This window comes from Glycine max, chromosome 14 (assembly GCF_000004515.6).
Source record: "Glycine max cultivar Williams 82 chromosome 14, Glycine_max_v4.0, whole genome shotgun sequence".
Taxonomy (NCBI): Eukaryota; Viridiplantae; Streptophyta; class Magnoliopsida; order Fabales; family Fabaceae; genus Glycine; species Glycine max.
Genome location: NC_038250.2, coordinates 41,431,031 through 41,455,248, shown reverse-complemented (window position 1 = coordinate 41,455,248; position 24,218 = coordinate 41,431,031). Strand labels below are relative to the sequence as shown.

General features: G+C 31.3%; 1 protein-coding gene across 2 annotated transcripts; it reads right to left on the bottom strand.

The window, feature by feature from the left end:
• Positions 1 to 15,003: 15,003 nt before the first annotated feature.
• Positions 15,004 to 22,939, bottom strand: LOC100817212 (oxysterol-binding protein-related protein 1C). Of its 2 annotated transcripts, none has more exons than XM_014767155.3 (12): positions 22,303 to 22,939; positions 21,287 to 21,643; positions 19,935 to 20,034; positions 19,307 to 19,758; positions 19,030 to 19,185; positions 18,233 to 18,400; positions 17,995 to 18,135; positions 17,661 to 17,891; positions 17,268 to 17,381; positions 15,845 to 16,010; positions 15,704 to 15,756; positions 15,004 to 15,184 (listed from the first exon to the last, which is right to left on the bottom strand). In XM_014767155.3, the coding sequence occupies exons 1-11, from the start codon at positions 22,753 to 22,755 to the stop codon at positions 15,740 to 15,742; spliced, it is 2,355 nt and encodes a 784-aa protein (XP_014622641.1). In that variant the 5' UTR covers positions 22,756 to 22,939; the 3' UTR covers positions 15,004 to 15,184; positions 15,704 to 15,739. The 2 variants fall into 2 exon arrangements, with proteins under 2 accessions (XP_014622641.1, XP_006596306.1); XM_006596243.4 differs by having other exon boundaries at positions 19,307 to 19,755.
• Positions 22,940 to 24,218: the final 1,279 nt, after the last annotated feature.

Genomic DNA, 24,218 nt, shown 5'->3' with positions numbered 1-24,218 from the left:
GAAATTAATTTTTCGTAACAAGAGTTAGACAAAAAAACCCAATTAAAAAAATACAAGTTCAAAGACTCAGTTGGAAAAAAGTTGAAAGATCTATATATATATATAAGTTACATCAAGGTTTGCCATAAAGTTGTAACCTTTTTTATGACACAATGTTTTTCTCTTCTATTTTCCAATTATCAGAAAACAAATTATTCTTGAATGTTTGTTGACTACTGTTGTAAAAGATAATTTATTAACATTATTTATTCTAATTTAGTATATTTTCTAAACATAATAAATAATAAGATTTTTTTGTAAAGAAAATGTTTAACATAGATACCAATTTTTATTATGAATTCACTATGGTTATTAGTGGCATGTGAAATTAGTGATTGCTATTTATACGTAATTTTGGATTTTCTTGAAAAAATGTTTAATTTATCTTCTATGTAAACATATTATCTATTATATATGTTCTTTGATGAATTTGAAAAACGCATAATTATGAATACATAGTATGAATTTTGATGTTAGTCAATATATTTATAGGGTGAATTTTAATTTTCATACATGGCCCCCGAGTCATTAAATTCTTGGTTCATCCTTGACTAACACTCCTATAAGAAAAGTTGTTGTAAGCATTAAACAGTAAAGGATATGGTGTGTAATTCAAGAAAATTAAACTTCAAGTTAATATAATTTCCTCAATTTTTTTATAAGTAGCCCATAAATCCTTGCACGAGTTAATTGGGACAATTAAAAAAACATTCCAAGGAAATCTAACAAAAACTAAAGAAGAGAAACAACTAATTGAACAAAAAGAGAGAAAACCTAAACTGCTGTCATAAGAGAAGTAGAAGACCCTAACAAAGTAGAAAAAACGTTGAAGCGGGATCATCACGCATAGGCCTAATCCCGGATAACTTTAATTAGAAGAGTAAATGGTCATATATGCACTCACTCACACTTATATTAGGTTTTTTTTTTTTTTTTACAGGCAAAAGGAAATATTATTAAGAAAACCCACGTACCGAAGCACAAGTAGTGCAGGATATGGGATAAAACCGTACATTCTCATTTATATTAGTTAGATTTTGCTGTAAACTAAGGAGAAAACTTTGTAACTCTTACTCATTTTAAGTGGATATGAGTCAAAATGTATATATATATATATATATTTTAATTTAAGGAGTATTAATAACGTGTCCTCTTATGTATATTTTTCATACATTAGCTACAAATTTTTTTTACTTAAGTTCTCTATTTCGCACGTTTTTATTTAAAAATACTTTTATATATATCTTAAAAAGGATAAAAAAAAATTGTTGGATGCATGGGGTGACATACTGACATATTGAAATATGCAGTTGGAGTCATCGATGACAAAAAGCAATATAACGAAGCATGCAAAATGGAGAGTCAATTAACACGAACATGAAATATGCCTATCCATAGCCATATCCATATCCATATCCAAAAATACCATAATTGCCTCCACGTCTCGAACATATATAATAATAGTGAGTGGAAAAAACAAAGAGAGCAACAAAAACCTAACACTACTTGAACCACAGACCAGATTATTGTCTCACGAGATGGCTATCCGGAAAAGCAAGCTGCATTCAATTCAAACTAAACAATTTTTTTAATAAACAGAAGAGATCATCATGCATTTATTAAAGCGATCTCCCTTTTATAATTAAAATAATAATATGATTAATTAATTTCATTTATGCAACGATCCTATCATTGAACTTTGTTAAACTAATTAACCTACAGGCTACAGCAAACAATAGCTGTTCATTGACAAACTTTAAAATTATCAATAATTTTACAAATTCTATATATTAAATTTATGGAAAATGCTAGATAGTAGGAGACAAAGTTGGACGACATCTGTTACGCTATTATCTTAGCAATGATTTATGCCAAATGCTTTTTATTTTTTACATATTATTTTTTATCTCATTTTTTTATTGCTTCTTTGAAGATCAGTCCATTAGATTAACTCTTCGAAGATTTATTATGTTTATTAGTTTAAGAGATTTACGATGAAAATGATATGTATTTTATTCCAAATCCAAAAAAATAAAATAGGAAGAGAGTTTTTATAAACTTAGTCCTTGCTCTGCTATTCTTATTGTAGAATCTTTCGTTTAAAATTTTAAATACAGTCCAATTCAACTATTTTGTGACAGGTTTTATTGAATTTAATTAAAAGCATTATCTTGTTTCATGATATTCTTATTGAGATATTCAGCTCAATTTTGACCAAATTTCAACATTTGATGAATTTTTTTTGTAGTTTTAGTTGACATGCTGATGTTTGACACCATATGAAATTGCTAGGTTTGTCATGGCCCTCGGCTTTAAGGCTTAAGCCAAAGGTGGGGGATGACCTTATATGGAGTCACTATTTAACAATTATGTAATATAATTTGGCAAACTCGTGGGTAGATGTATCGAAATCAATCGTGTTGAAAATGATGTAACTTTAAATAATTTATAAAGTAGGTCCATTTTGTTTACAACGAAGCATTATAAATTTACTAGAATGATCTTGATTTAATGCATATCATCTTTATGTATAAATTTGCCCATGTGTGTGTGTATATATATATATATATATATATATATATATATATATATATATATATATATATATATATATATAAAACACAAGACGACCAATAGAAAGTAAGTAATGTAACTGTATCCCAATTATTTATTTTTTTTAGAAATTATTTCATATGTTATCTTTTTTAACAAATACAAATTTTTTAGTATAGCTCATTTTAGTAAACTTTTATCCTTCAATTAATTTGACTAGCTCGAGCAGAAGATTCTAATATTCTGTCTTGTTATTGCTATTATCATAAAAAAAAAATATAGGAGTCATTCACTCCTTTAATTTTATGGTGTGTTATATGGGTGTCTCATGAGACAGGTTAATTTAAATTTCTATTCGACCCAAAATTTTATTAGAGTTACTTTTGAGAATCCAAATCCTCCCTGCTAATATTTTGGACAAGGTTAGGTTAACCCGGTACAATATATTAATCTTAATATTATATATAGCCAAAATGTAAAATTAAAAAATATACTATTAGATTAAGATATATTTTAAAATATATATCTTAAGATAAATAATATCCATATAAATATAGTATCATTTTAAAAAAAAGTATTATTTAATCAAGAAGTTGCATTATTAATATATAATTTTTTTAAAAATGTACTTTAAAATAATATATAACATTAGTATACGAGTTGGGACGACCCATAATACAACCTGAACTCGTCCTCAAAATGCACTTGGTCTAATTTTTTAGACCTGAACCCATAAAAAATTCCTTTGTTAGAGGGATGGATTGAGTTATGAACACGCCTAGTATGTTGGTAGAGAAAAAAGAAATAGAGAGAGAGGAAGTACATGGGTGAAAAAAGAAATGACTAAAAAATGAGGCTATTTGATTTAAGAAAAATAAAAGGGAAATAGATTGGAAATGTTTAATAAATGTTTTTAATTTTTCTTTTAATTGTATACGGCTTCGAAACGCCCTCCTCCCTCATGCACTACGCCCTGTCATCGCCTGATCATGACACACCATTACGTCCAATAGTACACAATGAACTAGCAAGGTACTAACGGACGCTACATTTGGAGGGTGTTGATGTGCATGGTGTTAACTGTTAAGGGTGCCCTTTGTCCCTAAAGAAGAGTGTGTGAGTATACCTTTCATTATTATTGTTCTTTTTTTTTTTTCTTTTCTTTACAAATTTGAGAAAAAATGGTGTTAACTGTTAAGGGTGCCCTTTGTCCCTAAAGAAGAGTGTGTGAGTATACCTTTCATTATTATTGTTCTTTTTTTTTTCTTTTCTTTACAAATTTGAGAAAAAATGATACACAAGGAGTGTCATATTTATCTAAAAAATTTCACTTCAGTTTCTGCTTTATCAAACGAGTAGAAATGAGTAATTTCCACTCACTTTTCTCTTCTTCCGATTCTTGATATCCTATTTCACCTACACCAAATAAAGGCTTATAGACAATCATATAGATTTTCTTTTTTAATAAGATAATGATATTATATAACATTATTTCTTTTCCTTATAATACAATACTACTTTACTTTATTCGTACCATTTAATAAAAATTTTATACTAGTAGATACGTGTATGTTCGGTTTGAACATGCAAAAAGATTGATAGATTGGCTAGATTCAGAGAATTTTTGGGTAATGGGGAATGGGAAAATGATGTTAGGTGATGGGGCGGCGTGAGTTGGTTGTAATGCCAGAAAACTTGGAAGGGATTCTATTCCAGTCAGAGAGTCGGCATAACCTGATCGGTGGATATGGTGGTGGCTATTATCCTTTGAATTTTCATGTCGAACGTGCATGCATATCTCAAACTTAATTTGCGTCATCCCATACCACAGCTAGTCTCATTTTATTATTATTTTACTAGTTTTAAAGTTAGATTGAATAAATTTAATTTTGCAACATAACTTTAGGAAGAGAATGGTAATTTGCAGTCGTGTACTCTGTATTTTGCAAACAATTCAAGGTATATCTGGCTGGATAAAAGTGTGTATGATACGGTGGAAATAGAAAAAGGAAAAGAAGGAGAAAAAAAAAGAAGGTGAAAGTACGAGAATTTTCTCTTCTCTTCTTTTTGATTAAAAAGAAAATAAGATGAAAAAGGAATGTATATTTATAGAATGATATAAATACTCTTAAATAAAATAAAATGTAGCAAAACAAAAGAATATATTAACAAAGTATCTTAGGAAAGATTAAATTATATTGATATAATTTTAATAATTATTATACTATTTTATAACTTGATATAAAATATGTTTTTTATTAATTCAACTAATAAATTATTTACATATTATTAAAATTGTTTATATTTTTTATCAAAATTAAATAATAAAAATAATTCATATTTTAATATATTTTTAAATATTTATTTCATGTCAATTTTAATTTATATGAACAAAATAATAAATAATATTAAATTAATATAAAATTTTATATATGATTAATTTTTTAATCTAATAATGAGTTTTAAAAAAATATTATTCAATTGAAAATTATAAAATAATATAATCGTTGTCAAAATTATATTAATATAATTTGATCTAATCATCTTTTAAATAAATATTATCTAATTAAAATACAATTTCTTTAAATGAGGCATATATTATCATAATATTTAATAATATTAAAATAAGGTAGTGCATTCTTTCCGGATGCGTTGTTTCAAAAGACAATAGGCCTTTTACGTGAAGGACATTTAGGGTTTGTTTGACAAAAAAGAAAGTGAGAGAAATAAATAGAGTGGAAAGAAAACACGAACGAAACATTTTCTTTTAAAATTTTTCCTTTTTTCATTTTTTTCGATTTAAATTTTAAATTTTTCCTTCCTTTCTTTATTTTTTTTTTTCATCCAACCAAAAAATGCCTTATGTCTTTTGAGAATAGTTGACACACTCTTCAAATTGAGCGGGAACCATTTTACGTGGACTTCACTGTTTTATTCTTTCCTTCCTTATTTTATTTTATGCAGAAACAAACGATGGAAGATATATACAATCCATTCCCTTCCTTCTTTCCTTTCTTTTATTTTGATTCTTATCTCAAGCAAACATACGTTTAATCTAGTTTTTATTCTGTGAGATCCTTATACGTTGCTTCTGTAGTTCTGTTCAATAAAGATCACGTAAAAATGATCATATAAAATAAAAGAAAATTTGATGCTGTAGAAAATTCACGCGATGTCTTGATCCCTTTTTGTTAACTTGTAGCTTTGAAAAAAAAATATAAGCTATACAGTCACATATAAATAGTCAAAATTAAAAATCGTTTAAAAAGTTATATGATTTTTTTCTTATAATCGAGTGTTTTTTTAAATTAAATTATATATATATATATATATATATATATATATATATATATATATATATATATATATATATATATATCTTGACTATTCATAATAATACAAGATCCAATTATCAAAATCAACAAACTTGATCAAAACTATAGACAATTTTATACCATAAAACTATTTAATTGAACCAATGATAATGAACTAAAATAAGAAATGAAGAGTTTATGGTTTAAACAAGATTGCATAATTCAATTTTATACTAGTTCACTCTTCATCATTGAGAACTGCATTCAATCCCCAATCAATCTGACTATTTATAAGCAATTTCTAAATTCTGCTATATTTATTGGTAGATGCTATTTGTCGGTAGCTTTGTAGGACTTAAACTTTTCTACCTTGTCATATACTTGAAGTTAGTGTTTAGCAATACACTTGTTCAGTTCCTATTCCTTTTTCCTTTGTAGAGTTGCTAGTTTCTCTTTGCAATACATATTTCTAATTAGTCCTGTGAGTCTACATGTCTGTGTTCTTGCAAAATGTAAATGCTAATTCTTTTGGTCTAATGATTCAGAAACTTATCGACATTGGATTTCCATGCGAATGCTATGACATCTGCATGCTATTTAGAAACTTATCAATTAAGATGATTAGTTTCTTTATATTGATTAAATAGTTCTATCTTACTCTATATATTCTATAACTACATACCTGCTCTTAACTAGATACTCTATGCGTGATTTTTTTTCTTTTAATTTCTGTAGTCTTCAATTTTTTTTTCTTCTTAAATACTATGGTTTTATTTTAGTCTTCATATTATATATGGTTGTTTATATGCTTCTCCGGTTGATGCTTTTAGGATTGTGTTTCCGTTTCCATGAAAGTTGTGGAACTTATGAGTACATACTTTTTCAGACAGGAAAACTTTGATATATTAAAATTATCAAAATTCAAAGTTCCTTAACTATATTTGATGTTGAGTTTAGTGTTCACTAGAAATTACTCTCAACCTCAGGTTAATTTTATGATATTATAAGCATTAGAATCATCCAAATTAAATCCGCTTGATTGCCTTGCATGAAGAAAATTACTGTAGAAGCACATCTGTAGTTTAATTTTTTCTTTTATTCTGTTCAGTTAAACTCTTAGTGATAATCTTTTCTGACCTGCAATTGTCAATTGACTGCTGCCATAATGCCACAAAAATAGGGCTAAATTAGTGATTTGGGTCACAAGATATCTTGACAGCTGTTAGTAACATTGATGGTGGCCAACAAGTGACAAAAATAGTACAACAACTACTGTTTTTAAAAAAGGCACAGAGGATATGAGATAACATAATCCTGCTCATTATAATTAGTTTCTTTCTTCTTCCCTTTTCCCAATGTGGTCATTATGTACTTTGTGGTTGTCAAATTCTGTTATGGACTTAATTCTTATCTATTTCGCCTTGCAGCCCACTTTTTATAGAAACTGAAAAAGTTGTAAAATGTATAGACCAGCTTGTAGAATGCAGAGTCCAATTTTTTTTTTTTTTTTGGAAGTCTTGATATTTAGATGTTGTTCACTTGTTTTAGTATTGTATTTGTATGATCCAACAAATATGAACCAAATATTTTATTATAGATGACGATGTGTTCTTATTAAATGGGTGAATTAACTAACCTAAAATTGTTTTATATTAACCAAAAATCTTGAAAGTTTTGGATATATAATTACAATTAAGTATTTAAATGAAAAACTTTATTAACTATAATAATCCTATAAATATTTAACTGAATTGCCTTTACTAGAATAAATATACACATGATTTATATAAAAAAATGATGATGTGTCACATTTTATAAAATTAAATATTAAATATTATAAATGCATAAGCCCGATCGTGCCTATATAGCTATGAAGTACATAGATCCAAAATAAGTTGTCAATATAACTATTTAATTATCACAACCTCCACTAAAAAGAAGCATGTGTAGCCTAGGCCATTCTAGTGCTTCATTTTCACTAGGGAAGACTTCCTATTCCAAGATCAGCAGCGTATCAAAAGTCAAAATATTGAGTAATCCTAATGAAGATTATGAAAACAACAGCACACACTTGGAGCTTTCCTGCTACAGACTCAGTTGGCCAATGTTCCCTTCGAGATGGGGTAATTCTCTGAAATACACGAAAGAAACAAGTCCATCATGATGAAAACAGATAGCTATAGTGCATTGTCTGACAAGTAGACTAGGACAAGTAGCTCGACATAGTGTTGCATTTGCACAAAACATGATGTTTCTTTTGAAAGATTTTGGGGGGGTAAAAATTAAACAAAGGCATGCACGTTTCATTATGAAAGGAAACAAACACAAGAACCCGCCACAAAACCATACCGAACATGACAAGGACAGGACTTCCTGGCATAAACATCCACCCGCTGGAAGTACACGTACCATATAAGGAATGGAGTGCAAAGGAGGGTTCCTGTGTCTGGTTTGCAAAGGAAGTAGGGATGGAACTCATTTAATTTACTGGAGGAGGAATGTCAATAACACAATCCAAGATTTCGATAGAAATCACCCATTTTTGTGGTCTCACTTTTAAATTAGGATATATAATTATTAAATAAGGAGTGTCATCCATCAAAATTAATGATAGAGAGAGTATTACAAAGAAATTGTTTGAGAAACTATAGCTAGCCTTATTCAATTTACTTCATATGGCAAATTAATGAAACTATTAAACTATTTTGAAATTAGAAAATCATTATTTGTTTTCACGGTAAAATATACTTCCTTCAATATTAAACACAAGCAAAAAAATACAATAATTAAGAAAATTAGTTAGCATTATTAATTGTACCAATTTTAATTAAAAATTAACTTGTTTCATAAACTATCTTTTATTAAAACTTGATATCAAGAATAAAAAAGAGTCATTAAAAATAAAATCTCGTTTAAATGAAAGATATTTTAAAAATAGTCTAATTAAATAAGATATAATTAATTGAGATTTGTTTATATTTAAAATTGTCGCACAAGGATTTACAGTGTTATTAATGCAATCAACATCAAAATATTACTAAATTTTAATTTTTTTTTCAAGATCAAACATAAGAATTTTAACAAAAAATAAATATATTTGATCCCTATAAAAATAAAACATATTTTTGTTGATCTTCAAGATTATACTTTATCAATCACAACACAACTCTACAAAGAATGGTGCATTAAACACGTGACAATTCAGTATGATATTATTGAATGTTATTATTCTCTTATGAGAAATCACTCAACACTAACACTGCAAGCATTGTGCATAAGAGACATGACACTTCAGTCTTCAGCGTGACATTATTGAATGTTACTATTCCCCTATCAAGAATCACTCAACACTAACATTGTAAGCATGATGTGTTAGAGACATGACACTTCAACATGACATTATTGAATGTTACTATTCCCCCGTCAGGAATCACTCATGCATCTTGTTTCACCATCAGGAATCGAAGAAGCTAATTGTTCCCATACATTAGTACACATGTGTGCCCTATATTTTGTAGATTTGGAAGCGTGACAAGACAAACAATAACTAAGTGTGCATTTTCTCAGAACATTGTTAAGCATGTGTTTTTTTGTGCATCTGCAAGCGTGCCTTGATAGAGCATGTATAAACATGCTACGTCAAAGCATGAGTTACAATCAAAATACAACACAACCTTACTGTCAACATTCTATATAATTATACTTAACCTAAAATCCTTCCTCACCTAAAATTTCTTCTGAAATCATGGTCAATTCTAGTTCGAGTAAACAACATTTATTCGTTTATTATAATGGGGAAATCCTCTTACAAGAAAGTTGCAGGGCATTGTATAGACGCCTTTGCCTAGTGACATTTTCCATTAAAAGAAACATCTCCTTACATGTCTTAAAAGAAAAAATTTAGCAGTGAATCCATATTACCTACATCAAAGGGTTGACACTATATATTTTTGTCTCCCTTTATCCATTGGAGATGGTTACATATATACTATGGATCATCACCCCTTTATGACGATGAAGACGTCCACAATATGTTCACATTTGTATCTAGTTATTGTTCTCTTCATTCAGTTGAACTTTACACAGAGTTGGAGGATATTCCTGATGAACCACATTATCAACCCAACCATTCTTCGAAAGGATATTATTCCTGTCAACCTAGTTGTTCTTCTAATCCTACATTCACCAAGACACAACCTCAACCCTTCGAGACTCAGTAGACTTACACACACTATTTACCCAAATGTTGGACTCATCATCATTTGATTTTTGTGATTATATGTTGCCTTAGCCCAATAATTCTCAATGTGAGACACTTAGACCAATCCAAGCTACCATATTAATGCAACAACAAGAAAATCCAATGATTGCAATACATCAAGAATTCCCAGGGTCTTTTAGTGAACATGAAGATGACATCCTTTCTACCCAGGCTAAGGACAACAATGACAATGACGAGACTGTTGCAGGATCCCATCTATTCTAAATGTAAACAACCCCTAATCCCCCCCAGCACATGCCTGATTTTTACCTTGATGAATTCAACCAACATGTAGAATACAATCATTTCTTTAACCATGAAAGTATTCCAACAGAGCCTAAAGGAATACTACGGGTTGGGATAAATTCATGACAAAAGATGAATGTAAATCTGCAATCTAGGAGTTTACCATAAAGGAAAATGTTGGATATAAGACAGACAAGTTTGAACAATCACGATTAACTGTGTACTGTCCCAATGGATGTGATTGGTATTGTAGAGCACACTTTTCGAAAAGGACTAAGACATGGAAGATAAAAATATTGGAAGGTTCGCATCAATGTGTAACATGCATGATTTCTCAAGATCATTTCAAGCTAGACTAGAAGAAGATTGCAGAACAAATCTTGCCATTGATAAGAAAAGATCCAACAATTTCAATATCAATGTTGATTGAAGAAATAAAAAAAGTCTACACTTACACAACCACCTACAGAAAAACATGGATGACAAAACAAAGGGCAATCATACGAACAATTACCCAGATGTCTCCTAACCATGAACAATTCTCTTTTTGGAACAAGCATAGATTTTCATATGTGACAAACCATTGAAAGAGGTCATCTAGTTCCAGGTAACACAACATTCCAAAGACTTTTTTGGGCTTTCAAACCATGCATAAGAGGGTTTTCATATTGTAAGCCTATTGTACAAGTTGATGAAACTTGGTTGTATGGAAAATACATTGGGACTCTATTGATCATTGTGACATAAGACGAGAAAAATCACATATTTCCAATTTCCTTTGCCATTGTAGAGGTTGAGACGATAAGTGATTGGTTCTTCTTTCTCAAAAATTTCAAAATACACGTCACACCCCAATCGGGACTTTGTTTGATTTCAGACAGGCACGAAGCTATCAAGAGTGACTACAATCGAGGGGACAATGGGTGGGGGGACAACAAACAGTTGATGTCTATTACATTCAACACATTGGACAAAATTTCATGCAAAAGTATAAGAATGTTGAAATGTGCAAACAAGTTGTCAAAATGGGTAAGCAACACATTCATGTCAATTACCTTTTTTGTATCATATATGTAACAATGCTAACAATCTCTCAACATACCCATTTACGGAGATGATGTTCAATCGCCATTATAATGATCTCAACTCAAATAATGCAAAGACTGCAAATAGGCTTAAACTCATTCCAAAGCAAAAATGGACTCAAGCATTTGATAAAGGTCGACGATGGGGACACATGATAACCAACCTTGCTGAGTTTATCCATTTAGTACTAAAGGGTACACGTTATTTACCAATAACGGTGATCGTCAAAGATATAGGCAGGAAGCTTGCTATACTTTTCGCAAAAAGGGGATGGAAGCACATGTAATGATAACATCTGGTCAAGAATTTGGGGAACTTTCCCACAAGTCTCTCACTAGCATCGTTGAAAAATGTGTCACTCATCATGTTGAATCCTATGATCCTCAAAATAAAACTTTCACCGATTGAAACAATAAACCTGCACGAGTTTGGTTGACCTCTAGGGAGATTCAGGGTCTACTTAAAAACACAAAAGTGTGACTAAGGAAAGTTTCAGGCATTTTACATGCCTTGCCAGCATAACATTGTTGCTTGTGCACATGTTCGCGTATATCATAGGTCATATGTGTCTCTCGTATACAAGTTGCAAAATGTTTTCAATGTGTACAACCATTCATTTAGGATACTTCCCGATGAATCATTGTGGTCAGAAAATCATGAACATGGATGTTGTCATGATCCAGACAACCAAATAAATCCTCGTGGTCGTTCCACAACAAGCCGCATACACACCGAGATTGACATGAGAGAAAGGGGTCAACCAAAAAGATGTAGTATGTGTTGAACCATTGGCCATTCCAAAAACAAGTATCCTACCAGACCAAGAGGAGCTTAAAGCCAACCATAATAAATTCTCTTGTATTGTTGTGTTTTATGCTTTTATTGTTGTATCATATGCTTTTTCCTCTCTTTTATTTTATAGATTATCATTTAGGTTCAATCACAATATCTTTTTAATAATACTAATAATTACGGTTTACATTAACTTTTATTATTTAATATGATATAATAACTCATAATTAGCTAATTATATTATAAAAAGAGTTTACTAAGTCTAACAACTAATTTTTTTCACATGATTTTAAAGCCTTTCTAAATTGAAGCAAGTCGAGAAAGTAGTACCTTTGCATTCATTAACATGAAAACAATGCAAATGGTCCATTGTTCATACAAAATAACCTCGTATTCATAAACAAAAATATGCCAAAAAATACCATCAAGAAACTATTATAATACATAACATGATTTTTTACATTTTCATACACCTTTTTCAAACCTTTTTAAACCGAGTCAAAATGTGAAACTTAAATCATTAGATTTATTTGCATGAAGACTATCAAACTTAACTATTTTTTAATCATAAAACATCATCAACATTAAAAAAACATCAAAGTCACTCCCACAAACAACATTTAAACTAAAATTTTAAAATTACTTTACTAAGTAAACTTTCACAACTAAAAAACCAAAATGAATGTTTTAAAATGTACAAGACAAAAAATTAGTACACAAAATATGGAAAAATAATAATTTCTCTAATTAATTTTTTTAAATAACGAATTAGGAAAAAATTCATTAAGAATTTGGTTTTGGGAAAATCGAATTCTCAATGGTTTTTAAAAACTGAATATAAAAACATGAATGTTTTAAAATGTATTCAGTGGGAGGGGACCCAAATTCACACATAAAAAAGGGGGTATATTGGTAGATGATGTGGAAAGGGGGTATTTGGGAGTTTAATTTGTGGAAATGGGGGCATGACGGTAAAAAAAAGTATTCTTAAGAACTCTACTAATTTTTTACTCCAACAATGAACTTAACAAAACTTCAATTGGATCTCACATGTTATCTCACATGTTTATAATTATATATATATATATATATATATATATATATATATATATATATATATATATTAAAATAATAATTGATTTGTATCTTAATTTTGAAATAATATATGTGCCAAAATAATATATAAAGAAGGTGTTTCTATTACAATTATTACTTTACATTTTTCAAAAAACAAAACACATGTTCTTAATTATATAGTACTTTTTTTCTTTTCATTTAAATCTCTTAAAATTATATAGTACTATTTGATTAGGAGGTGCAGAAAGCAACAGCCTCCGTGTAGGATCTGTTCCTGATAATTCTGTTAGTATATAGCTATGGTTCCATGTTTAGGTCAATATATGTATATTTATGCCTCGTCGACCTTTATTACCATGCATGTTTATGTATTTGCAAGCCCAAACAAAACCTGTTGCTCCTCATCCTAAAAGTTGGGGAAAAATAGATAATATTTGTCCAGTTAAAGTTCAAATTTCATTTCAGTAATAATCTGTACATTTGGTGAGTGTAAATTAAAAAGATAAACTCCAATTTTGGTTAAACGTCATTTAAATTTTATCTAAAACTTCAGTCCATGAAAAGTAGTACAAATTACCAAAATATCTGCATATACGCAATAGCCTTTTCTTTTCTTACGTGCGTTTCCCATTTTTACATCAATTCATGACGGGATTGAAATTGATTTAGGGTCAGATGTTAACTCTTAAACATCCTTTCTAGTTTTTATAATTCGAGTGTGTATGATTTTTCATTTTTTTTTTGTATCATTAAGTGTGTATCTTTTCAGTGAGAATAACAAAAATCGATTGTGACTGCAGTTAAACTTAATCTTCTAAAAATATATAGTTATGGGTAGGCAAAATTATTTTTGCCTCAACCTCTGTTTCAAAGTGATAAAAAGCAGCTTTCGCACTGAGTAGTAAATTTTATACTAAAGTTTTGTACCAGACTTGCTTTCAAGATAAAAATTAAATATAAATCATTTCATTTAAAAATCAATTTTAATCAAAACTAATTTTAGAAGATTCAATTTATTAAACACTTAAACTGGAAAATACTACATGATCAGGAGAAAAAAAATAACAAAAAAATATTACTCCTTTTTCTAATTTATACATTCAATTTTATTGTAAAGCGCCAACTTATATGAAGCCTGCTAGAATTAAATTGGGAGCCTCTAGGACAAGGTCTTTGTTAAATGGGCTTTCAAAGGTTAATAAGAATATAAGATTGGGCTGACACTTGCGCTTCCACTGAGGGGTGATGATGATTTGCAAAGGGCTACAACTTCCAACATTTCCAACTATTGCTTCCTATATCTCGATACAATTCGGAAAGTCCAATTCGAAATATAAAATTGTAAAATTATATTTTGGATTGGATTTTTAAGAATGTAATAAAGTATAAGGACAGTTTTTGAAAAGACAAATGAGGAATCCTGACGGCCTTACCAAATAAATAAATAAATAAAGCAAGTAATAAACCATAGTGGCATTTTTATTTATTTTTCTTTGCTTATATTATTCATGCAACATTTTTATGAAGCTACATAATACAACTTTTTTTTTCTATTTCTCTCCATCTCTATCTTAAACATTTTTTTGTCTTTCCATTTCTTTCTTTATTGTACAATTTTTTTGTCCAAAGATTGTATAGATGCAAATTCTCTTTTCTAATCAGCAAGTTGATGAGCATAAAGATACAAAACTCAGTAAAGACTGAAAAAGAAAAGGGCCATTGCCAATGGCTCCAAGATAGTGGAAGCTCCTGGACAAAGTCATTTATAGTTTTATACTTTTCTTTCAGATAGCACTTTCTTCTGCTTACCTGCATGCTGTTGACCTCGGATTATATAAACGCTATCGTTTGGTAATTACTAATTAGTTACATTACATTCAACCCAAAATAGAAACAAGAGCCTATAGTTGTAACCTCTATTATTATTGTTTAAATTATTATAAACATGAAGGTTACTAAAGACAACCATGAGAATAAATCACATGGTTTCTAATCCAATTCTATAAATCACATGTGTACAATTTTACTACCAATTAAACTGATGGTAAGAGTGTGATTTAACAATATTATGGGTTTAAAACCATGAGAATAAATCACATGGTTTCTAATCTAATCCTATAAATCACATGTGTATACAATTTTACTACCAATTAAACTGATGGTAAGAGTGTGATTTAACAATATTATGGGTTTAAAGATTTAATTGTATCAACTAAAATTGTGAAAATATGTACTCTAAGTTGAAAGAAATTTCATAATTTAGTCCCAATACTAATAATAAAAATAAGGATGACATAAAAAGAGACTTGAAATAGAATAAGAATTACATTATTACCTGCTCATATTTTCAAATGATTTACTATCATAAATTTCATGGGGGAACATTAACTGCGATGTTAGCAGTCATAAGACACCCATCAGTAAGAAAAAAAAAATTGAGGGAAAAGATTGAAAGACTAGAACGAATATTATTGACCTTCGTCTGAAATATGATCAGAATGAATATGGCCAAAAATGTCAGGACAAGAGTTCCAATTTCCTTGTTTTCGGGCCTCCCAATACCCTCCTAAGTAACGGTAGGTGCCGCTTTTATCCCTACCAAACCACCGTGGTTCCCACCCGCTCTCTTGCATTTTCCGAGCCTGAATCCCATTCAAACAAATATCAAATAACAAACATAACTAATGAAGTTAACTTAGAAAATAAGTACTATGGCATAGGGACTTGGCTTCTCTAATGTGCAAAGTGTTGTTGAGATTTTGGCAACTTTATAATTTATTTTATGTATGTATTATATTATATTATGTTACAATTACAATTTCAAAAGTTTCTTAATTATTGGCTATCACTTTATTTTTTAAACTACACCCCTCGCTTACTTTAGAAAATTAAAATATATAACTGGAAATCCACTATATTAATGACTTCAGTTTCCTCACCCCAAAGAAACCGGTTGAAGAATTTTTTAACTATCTAACATGTACAAAAAGGAGCCAATCCGCTAGGTGTCTCATCTCATCAGTGATCATAAGATTGTAGATACTATTACACCAAGTGAAATCGCAGTCAACAAAAACATGATCAATTGACCCTCTTAATCATATTTCCCCCATACCATAAGTCTTTTAAAATGTTGATGATAATCAAAGATAAAATGCTCCACACCCAATAAATTAACATATATATATATATATATATATTATATTGGTGGTTTTCAACTCCAATAGGATGCTGATATCCTTGAGCTAAATAGCATCATTCTATTCCCTTTTTAGTTTTTACAATGAAGGGAAGAATTAACTAGTTGTAAATTAGCACTTAAAAAATATCAAAACTTGTCTAGTCATGCTATAAGCTGCATCATAGGATATTTCCAATTTAATTAATTATAAAATAGGCACCTTGGTCTGAAAGATGGGCATGGAAAATTTGTCCAAACTGATACTAGGGCAGATAAGTGACCACACATTAAGAGCAACTCAGTCAAAAGTGTTCCCATTAAAAAGTAAAGCAGTTAGTGTTTGCTTATGTTATGGGAATAGCTATCAGTGTTGAGTATGATTCTTGTCTTCCACAAGTAGTTGGCATTTGATGAGTCAAGGCATTCTAGCAGGATTTGAAGCACTAAATAATCTACTTCCATCCTTAGGTAGCATTTTACGTGTAGACTGAAAGGAACAAGATGAAATTCCACAGAAAAATTCTGTTCAATTTTCCCTGATTTCACCCTTATTAGTAGAACCAAGATGTACTATGTTTTAATCTCATGTCCTATGCTGTTCTAGTTTTAAATCAAACCTATAACAGAACTTCATATCTTGTAGTGTTCATTCCAACATAATGCTAGCCTACAAGTGAAACCAACAAAGGAAACACACAGAGTAAAATGAAATATTTACCTGGCGTTGCCGCTGTTCTAGCCGCAACTTTTCTGAATTTGCCATGTCATACTCCCCATTTTCCAAATGCCTTTGATCTGGTCTTAACCTGGAATCGGTAGGTGGCAGCTTTTCCTACGTATGCACATATAGAAATGATAATAAATGTGGAGCACAAGCACTCACACAATATGCAAAATATAATGATAAGAATATTTTGGTCCTTTTATGTTAAATTTAAATTATTTTATACTTTATAACTTTTCCATGATATAGAAATGATCACAATGTTTCCTTACTAACGCAGCAATAATAATGATTGTAAAAAGGGGGAAAATGCAGCACATTTTCCACTATAAAGAAAGATTAGGAACATAAACTAGCAACACAAGAAAGTATCAGTTAAAAAAATACCTTTAATCCAGGGGTAAGTTCATTTAATGTGATGGCAAACCGAGTGAAGTTATATCTAGTGGGAAACTTGGGAGGCTTACTCCGCTTCCATAGTAGATGGGCATCTGACATCGATTCATAACCCTTCCCTTTCCCACTATAGTCTCCATTAATATAATACATGCTGTCATCCCATTTTCCGAGTAATGTAGACAATATTTTCCCATTTCTATCCTGAACAATACCATGAACCTGAGAGAAGTTCACATGCCAAGTACTATATTAGACAGAAGTTAATATCATAGCAAAGACAAGCCTCTGTAAAGATGGAATCCATGAAACAGATATATAGAACCTGGTGAGGATTTCGGTCAATTATAGATTGTTCCTTGAATTTCAGTTTACATGAGTAGTCTTGATTTCCCTGTATACGCATTGTACCATAATGATCACAATACAGCTTTCCCAATATGAGATTGTATATTGATGTTGTAACCTGGAAGAAAAGCTCCATATCAGTTTAGAACCAAATCTCAACACACAATTTTCTTCATGGATAGTGGACACATGGTAGTGGAAACAGTTAAATATACCTTACTCCACTGGCATACTTCACCATCATCAAATTCCAAAGTCAAAATGCCAACAGGATCAAGCTGAATTGACCGACCCCAAAATTTACTCTTTAAGTTGCTATCTCCCCAAAATTTCCAACCTGTACCCTCACAGTGACATGCAACTATCATTGGATGATGACTGACCTGTGAGAAAACAGAAATATAATAATTTCAAAATGGAAACAGACATATTCTAAAGGCATAATCATATCCATTGTTGAAATTCAAATTCTATTGCCTTTCATTGAGTTCTGTGGAATTTAAGCACCCAATTACATGATTTTTCATTCATCAAATTAAGTGGAGTAGTTTTAATATTCTACTTGAGTTCTTCCCTCAAACTGCCTTTATATTAGGAACTCTTTTTTCCTTTTCATCCAGAAACAATAGGTTCTAACTTCAAATAAGCATGATTACAGATTACTGATATGTAGGAATTTAAACAAATAATAAATTGAAATACATTATATAACAACAACAAATAACGAAGTAACATTTCACACACATAGACCTTTTATTCTCGCAGGTGAACTTTCAATGGTAGGTTATCTGTAAGTATTGCACTAAGCACTCGTTAGCCTTGGAATTTCATGACCTCCCTAACCGAGTAACATCCAAATTCACTCCCTAACATTTTTGTACCAAAAGAATAATATGTGGCTTTCACTTTCTCTATGCTACTTTTTTAAGGTATCAAACATTACGATAAATACAAACATAAATGATCAAAATAATCAAGAAAAGGATCATCTATTCAATGATATCAAGTAAACCTTCTCTGATAAAAATCGAAAGCCTTTATCTGGAAAGTCAGCCTCATATGTTTCCCCTAGCAACGGGTTAAATGGTTTGCAAATTCTCCCTTCAGTTGAAGCATAGGCAGATATAGCAAACGCAGCAACATTGAGAATTCTCATGAGGCTATTACCCTGCATAACATTATCAATGAGTTAAAATAGTTAGAACATTGCAGCCAGTCATACATTGAAGAACTAACAGCAAAGTAAAAAACATGGCAACGTGAAACTTGGGTGCCATCTCCAGACTTACCCTTCTTCCCCATTCATATGCTCGGTCTAGAAGATATGAATACTCCATTTCTTCACAACATTTTTGCAGAGACGAGAGAGGCTCATTAAAATAAACAGGAAGGCAAACTTTAGTTAGATCCTTCCCGATATTATCCTTAATCATTGACCAAAGGCTGACACCTTTCTCCTTTTCAACAGGGTTGGGCAATTTCCTACGCCGTTTAACATAAGGATAGTTGGTTACAACAGATCTAATTGAAGGATCTACATCCTCCTCTGATTCAACTGTATAGAGTCCATCATCATCTGAAGAGAAAGAAGAGACCCTAATATCAGATCCATTACTTTTAAAAGAATTGGATGATGATAGAAAATCACGAGTGTCAAAAAAGGCAGTGTCATCTTCATCTGTTTCTTCCTCAACTGCATCATTTCTCTCATTATCATCCTCAGACTCACTTGCACTTGCTTCTGGATCAAAAAGTGAAAATAAAAAAGAAAATGGAAATAGTTCATAAAAAATCAGAGTATCAAAGATAATAGCTGGCATTTAAGCACTTCTAGTTTCAAGAAAATGCACAACCAAAACTGAATCACACAATGAATAGATCTTAACCATATGAACAGGTCACCATTCAAGCACTTACCGCTAGATTTTTCCTGCCTTAATCTAGAGGATGCCTCTTGATCATTCAACTGTCTTTGGCTCTCGTCAACAACAGTGTTCTCCAGATCAACCTTTTCTGTCTACAACAATGAAGTACATATATAAGTTTTTTATCACACAAGAATAAAAGGCTAACCTTGAAATGTCAACAAATAAATAGAAAACCTTTAAAAGATAAAAGATCAAACAAAAACTCTCCACAGCCAAAGAAAACCATTTTGTTTTATCCATGGAGGAAACCATTAAAACATGGATAATTCAATGGATGTGACTTAGTATTAAAGGTCACAACCTTGCCAAGAAATATTCAAACATTTTCTATTTCAAAGTTAACCAAGTCCATTGACTCTCTCCTAATTAGAATGAAAACAGCAATTTGGGGGAAAGAGAGGGAGCCAGGGAGGGACTGTACAATCTCAGGAAGGCACAAAATACATTAACAGAAAACATGGCAATCTATTAATATCTACCTTTCAAATTTTTGGCCCATACTTAAGGTGCTCAAACTTATTGGATAAACAAAAAATACAATATAAGAACACTCAAAATTAGGTATAGCATTTTATGATTAGTCAATCCACTGAACCTTTGCACGCTTGGCCTTTAAACTGGTTGAAAACTTTTGCAGCAACACAGATAAATAAATGCAACCCAGAAATATAATCTCACTAGTGTCTCCTTTCAACCGATACATTTTTTTGTAAAGAACTTTCAGTTGTGCATATATATCATCAGTCCAATTGTCCAAGGATTAATTTCTAACAGAATTCTGCTACTATTACGTTAGAGCATCATCACAAGAAGTAAGAGAGAATAAAAGGACCTTGAGACCTACTAACCATAACTTCATTCCTTTTAGATATAAGATTTATATTTTATAGACACCATGATACTGAACCCCTACTTGAGGCGTCTAACTAGTTATAAAAAGACTCTAATACGAGATATGGAACTAAGTGTTCGTCACAAACCAAAACCAATTCAACAGGAAAGGGAGAAGAAATTGACAGAAGAACACTGAATATTATTAAGTTGCACCTCTGTCAAGTGAACTCAAAAACAAGCCATTAGATTTCGGTTCTAGGTTGTGTACAAAGGAGAGAAAAAAAGGAAAAAAACTTGAGAAATTACACATTTGACATTTGACAGGATGATAATGCACAATTCTCTATTTTCTTTTAAATGAAAAGGATAAAGACATGGCCCCCTCCCTTCTTTGCTGCAAATCTTAGACTACTACTAAGAATTACCAGCTTTCTGTGCAATAGTAGAAATCCACCAAGAATAGCCAGTTTGATTGGCATGAAGTTTTCTACTTTTCATTAAATGTACCTCTAATTGCCGCAGAGTGTCAATCAGTGTCACCTGCTTCTGCTTAAGCAGCAGAAGCTGGTTTTGCAGCGCAGCATACTCATTTCTCATAATTTGCTCACTGTCCTGAATAGCTGCCTCACTTACACCTTCCTCCACAAGCCGATGCCTCAGTTTTTCAGTCGAAATGGCCACATTGTCCACCGGTGCCATCAGCTCGCTGTTGGAAATGCGAGGAAACATATCTTTCACAGCCTGCAGGGCCTCCATCCATGCCACTCGATCCTCCCGAGTGTCGGCCCTCAAGTGGAGTCTCTTAGTCCCAGTGAAAATGGAAAACCTCTTGTCATCTGATCTGCTCTCTCGAATAGTCGAAACCTACACACACAAACACAGAGACCAACGTAACAAAAACAAACAGAACTCCTCACTCACAACACCAGAAAAAGAAAGGAAAAAAACACCATGCCACCCCCATCAAAGTTTCTATATATTAACTAACATCTCATCTGATAAATTAATAACCAATTTTAAAAAACAGTCCACCACCATGATGTCAAGGTTTTACAATATCTACGACTACAACCGCAACTGCAGCAGCATTTGTCCTCAATTTCTTCAATATCAAGGATTGCAACTAAATCTCCACTTCAATTCAAAACTTTTTCGTTTATGAAACCACACATATCCTAGACAAGAAGCAATCCTGCTCGAACCAAGTAGAACCATTGTGAACAACAAATGTCTCCATCGAGTTTAATTTTAAAAACTTCGTTAATAACCAATTCCATCGATCATCACTAAAAAAAACGAACACTAGATACATAAATCGGATATTCAGATTCATATATAAACAAGTAAAGACTTACTAATTAAAACCTCTGAATTACTAATTTCGTAACCGGTGTTCTCCCAGCGTCGTAACCCAAACCGAAGCGAAATTAAAACGGAAAATAAACAGAAACAGAAATAGAAATAGGAATAGGAATTAAGCAACAAACGGAAGAGAATGAAGGAAGATGAAACGAGGAATCGACCTTGAGATGGATTTCGCCGACGGGCTTGCGGCGATGGTTGACGTGAGTGGAATTGCGGTTGCGAGAAATCATGCGCGCGGATTCGTCGCCGATCACTTTCGATCCCTTCTCGGTTTCGGAGTTGACGACGATCTTGTCGGGACCGTGAATCTTGTAGTAGGAGAGAACGCCGTCCTGGAGCACGAACCAGCGCGGCCTCCATCCCTTCCCGTAGTTCACCCACTTGTGCAGAATCCCCGAGATTCCGTTCCCGACGAGGTCGTTGATTCTGACATCCACCGCCGGCGCCGGAGCGAGGCTCGTGCGGCCGCTCTCGCCGCCGTTGGAGAGGCAGAGGTGGAGTTGGGAGGGACGGGGGGCGGAGTCAGATCTCGCGGCGGCGGCGGCGGGGAGAGGGGGCATGGCGGGGGAGGAATTGTCGGAGACGGCGGAGACGCAGCAGAAGGGATGCATTAAAGGTTGGAGTCGGCGGCACGGCGAACGCGAATGAGGGTTGCGGTGGTGATTGAATGATGAAGGGTCATGGTATGTTTGTGTGTCGTTGGTGATTGGAAATTGGAATGGTGAGAATGGAAGAACTCAAGAGAGGGAGGGAAGGAGTGCAAGTTCGCGTGAAGGATCCCGAGATTAAAAAACGGTTACGTTCTAAGTGCTCTAACTAAAATTATTTTATTTTTCTATTTTTTTTATTTGTTTGGCGAAACAAATACAATGTAGAAATTATACTATGGGTCTATTTGATACACACAGTAAGAAACAGGATGACAAAGAAAACGACACGGAACAGTTAATTAAGTTGCAACACAAACATAATAATATGAAAATTACTATAATAACCTCTTTAATATGATTATTTTAATATAATTTATATTATTGTTATATTAAAAAATAACTATAATACTATATATTTTTTTAAGCTGCACGTATTATACATTATAGGGTTAATTAAGTTTTTAATTCTTAATTTTTTATTTCTAAATTATTTTTAAAAAAAATATTTAGTCCTTAAACAATTTTTCGCTATTATAAATAGTTCTTACAGTAATAATCTGTGTTAAATGTGAGTTATCTACTTAAGTAATCACGTGATTAGTAGATGCGGAGGATGAATTGCTATTTTGTGTAGGAGATATTCTCATGAGTGGTTGTTATACATGAGTGCTTAGAATATTAGGATTTAACAATAACTATTCTCTTTTTTTTTTCATTTTAATAACATAATATTCTAATTATTTATCTAAATATAATAAAACTTACTCACATATATGTGGTATGTGGTATACATGTGACCCGTAATCTATCTTATTTCATGACACTTCATTACTTAACAGATAACATTAATGACAATAACTATTTTTAATGATAATAAATTCTTTAGAGACCAAATTTTAAAAAATGAATAATTTAGAAACCAAAAATTAAAAACTTCACATTTAAAGACTAAATATTTAATTACCCATACATTTTAATATTCTCGTTTATTTTTGTTGTTGAGCATTGGGAAGTAGTTTAAATATTACTATTTAGGAGTAGTTTTTATGTGGTTTACTTATAAATTTAGCTAGTTAAATTGACTAAACTAGAACTATTTTTGACATGTTGATTAAACTATAACTTAATGTCTTGATATAAAATTTAATCTTTAAAAAATTATGACAGAATACATTTGGTATGTAATTTAAAATGCCATATTATTTTATTTATAAATAAAGTAATATTAAAATCCCATCTACATTTTTTTTCAAAATTCTATTTTTTATATATATATTATCCTCAGTCAATCCATTATTTTCTTCGATTCTTATTCATAAAAAATTTAAAAAAAAATTATTTGTCAAACCGATTTGTTAAGAATTGTGACTGTGATGATACTCACAAGCCTTCCTTTTGCTCAATGGGATTGTGATATCTATAGA

Excerpts from the sequence above, each read along its gene's own strand:
- LOC100817212 (XM_014767155.3), bottom strand. The coding sequence starts at position 22,755 with ATGCATCCCTTCTGCTGCGTCTCCGCCGTCTCCGACAATTCCTCCCCC. Across the intron at positions 20,035-21,286 it reads ACACTCTGCGGCAATTAGAG|ACAGAAAAGGTTGATCTGGA; the intron begins GTACATTTAATG and ends TCATTGTTGTAG. Across the intron at positions 19,759-19,934 it reads AAGGCAGGAAAAATCTAGCG|AAGCAAGTGCAAGTGAGTCT; the intron begins GTAAGTGCTTGA and ends TTTTTGATCCAG.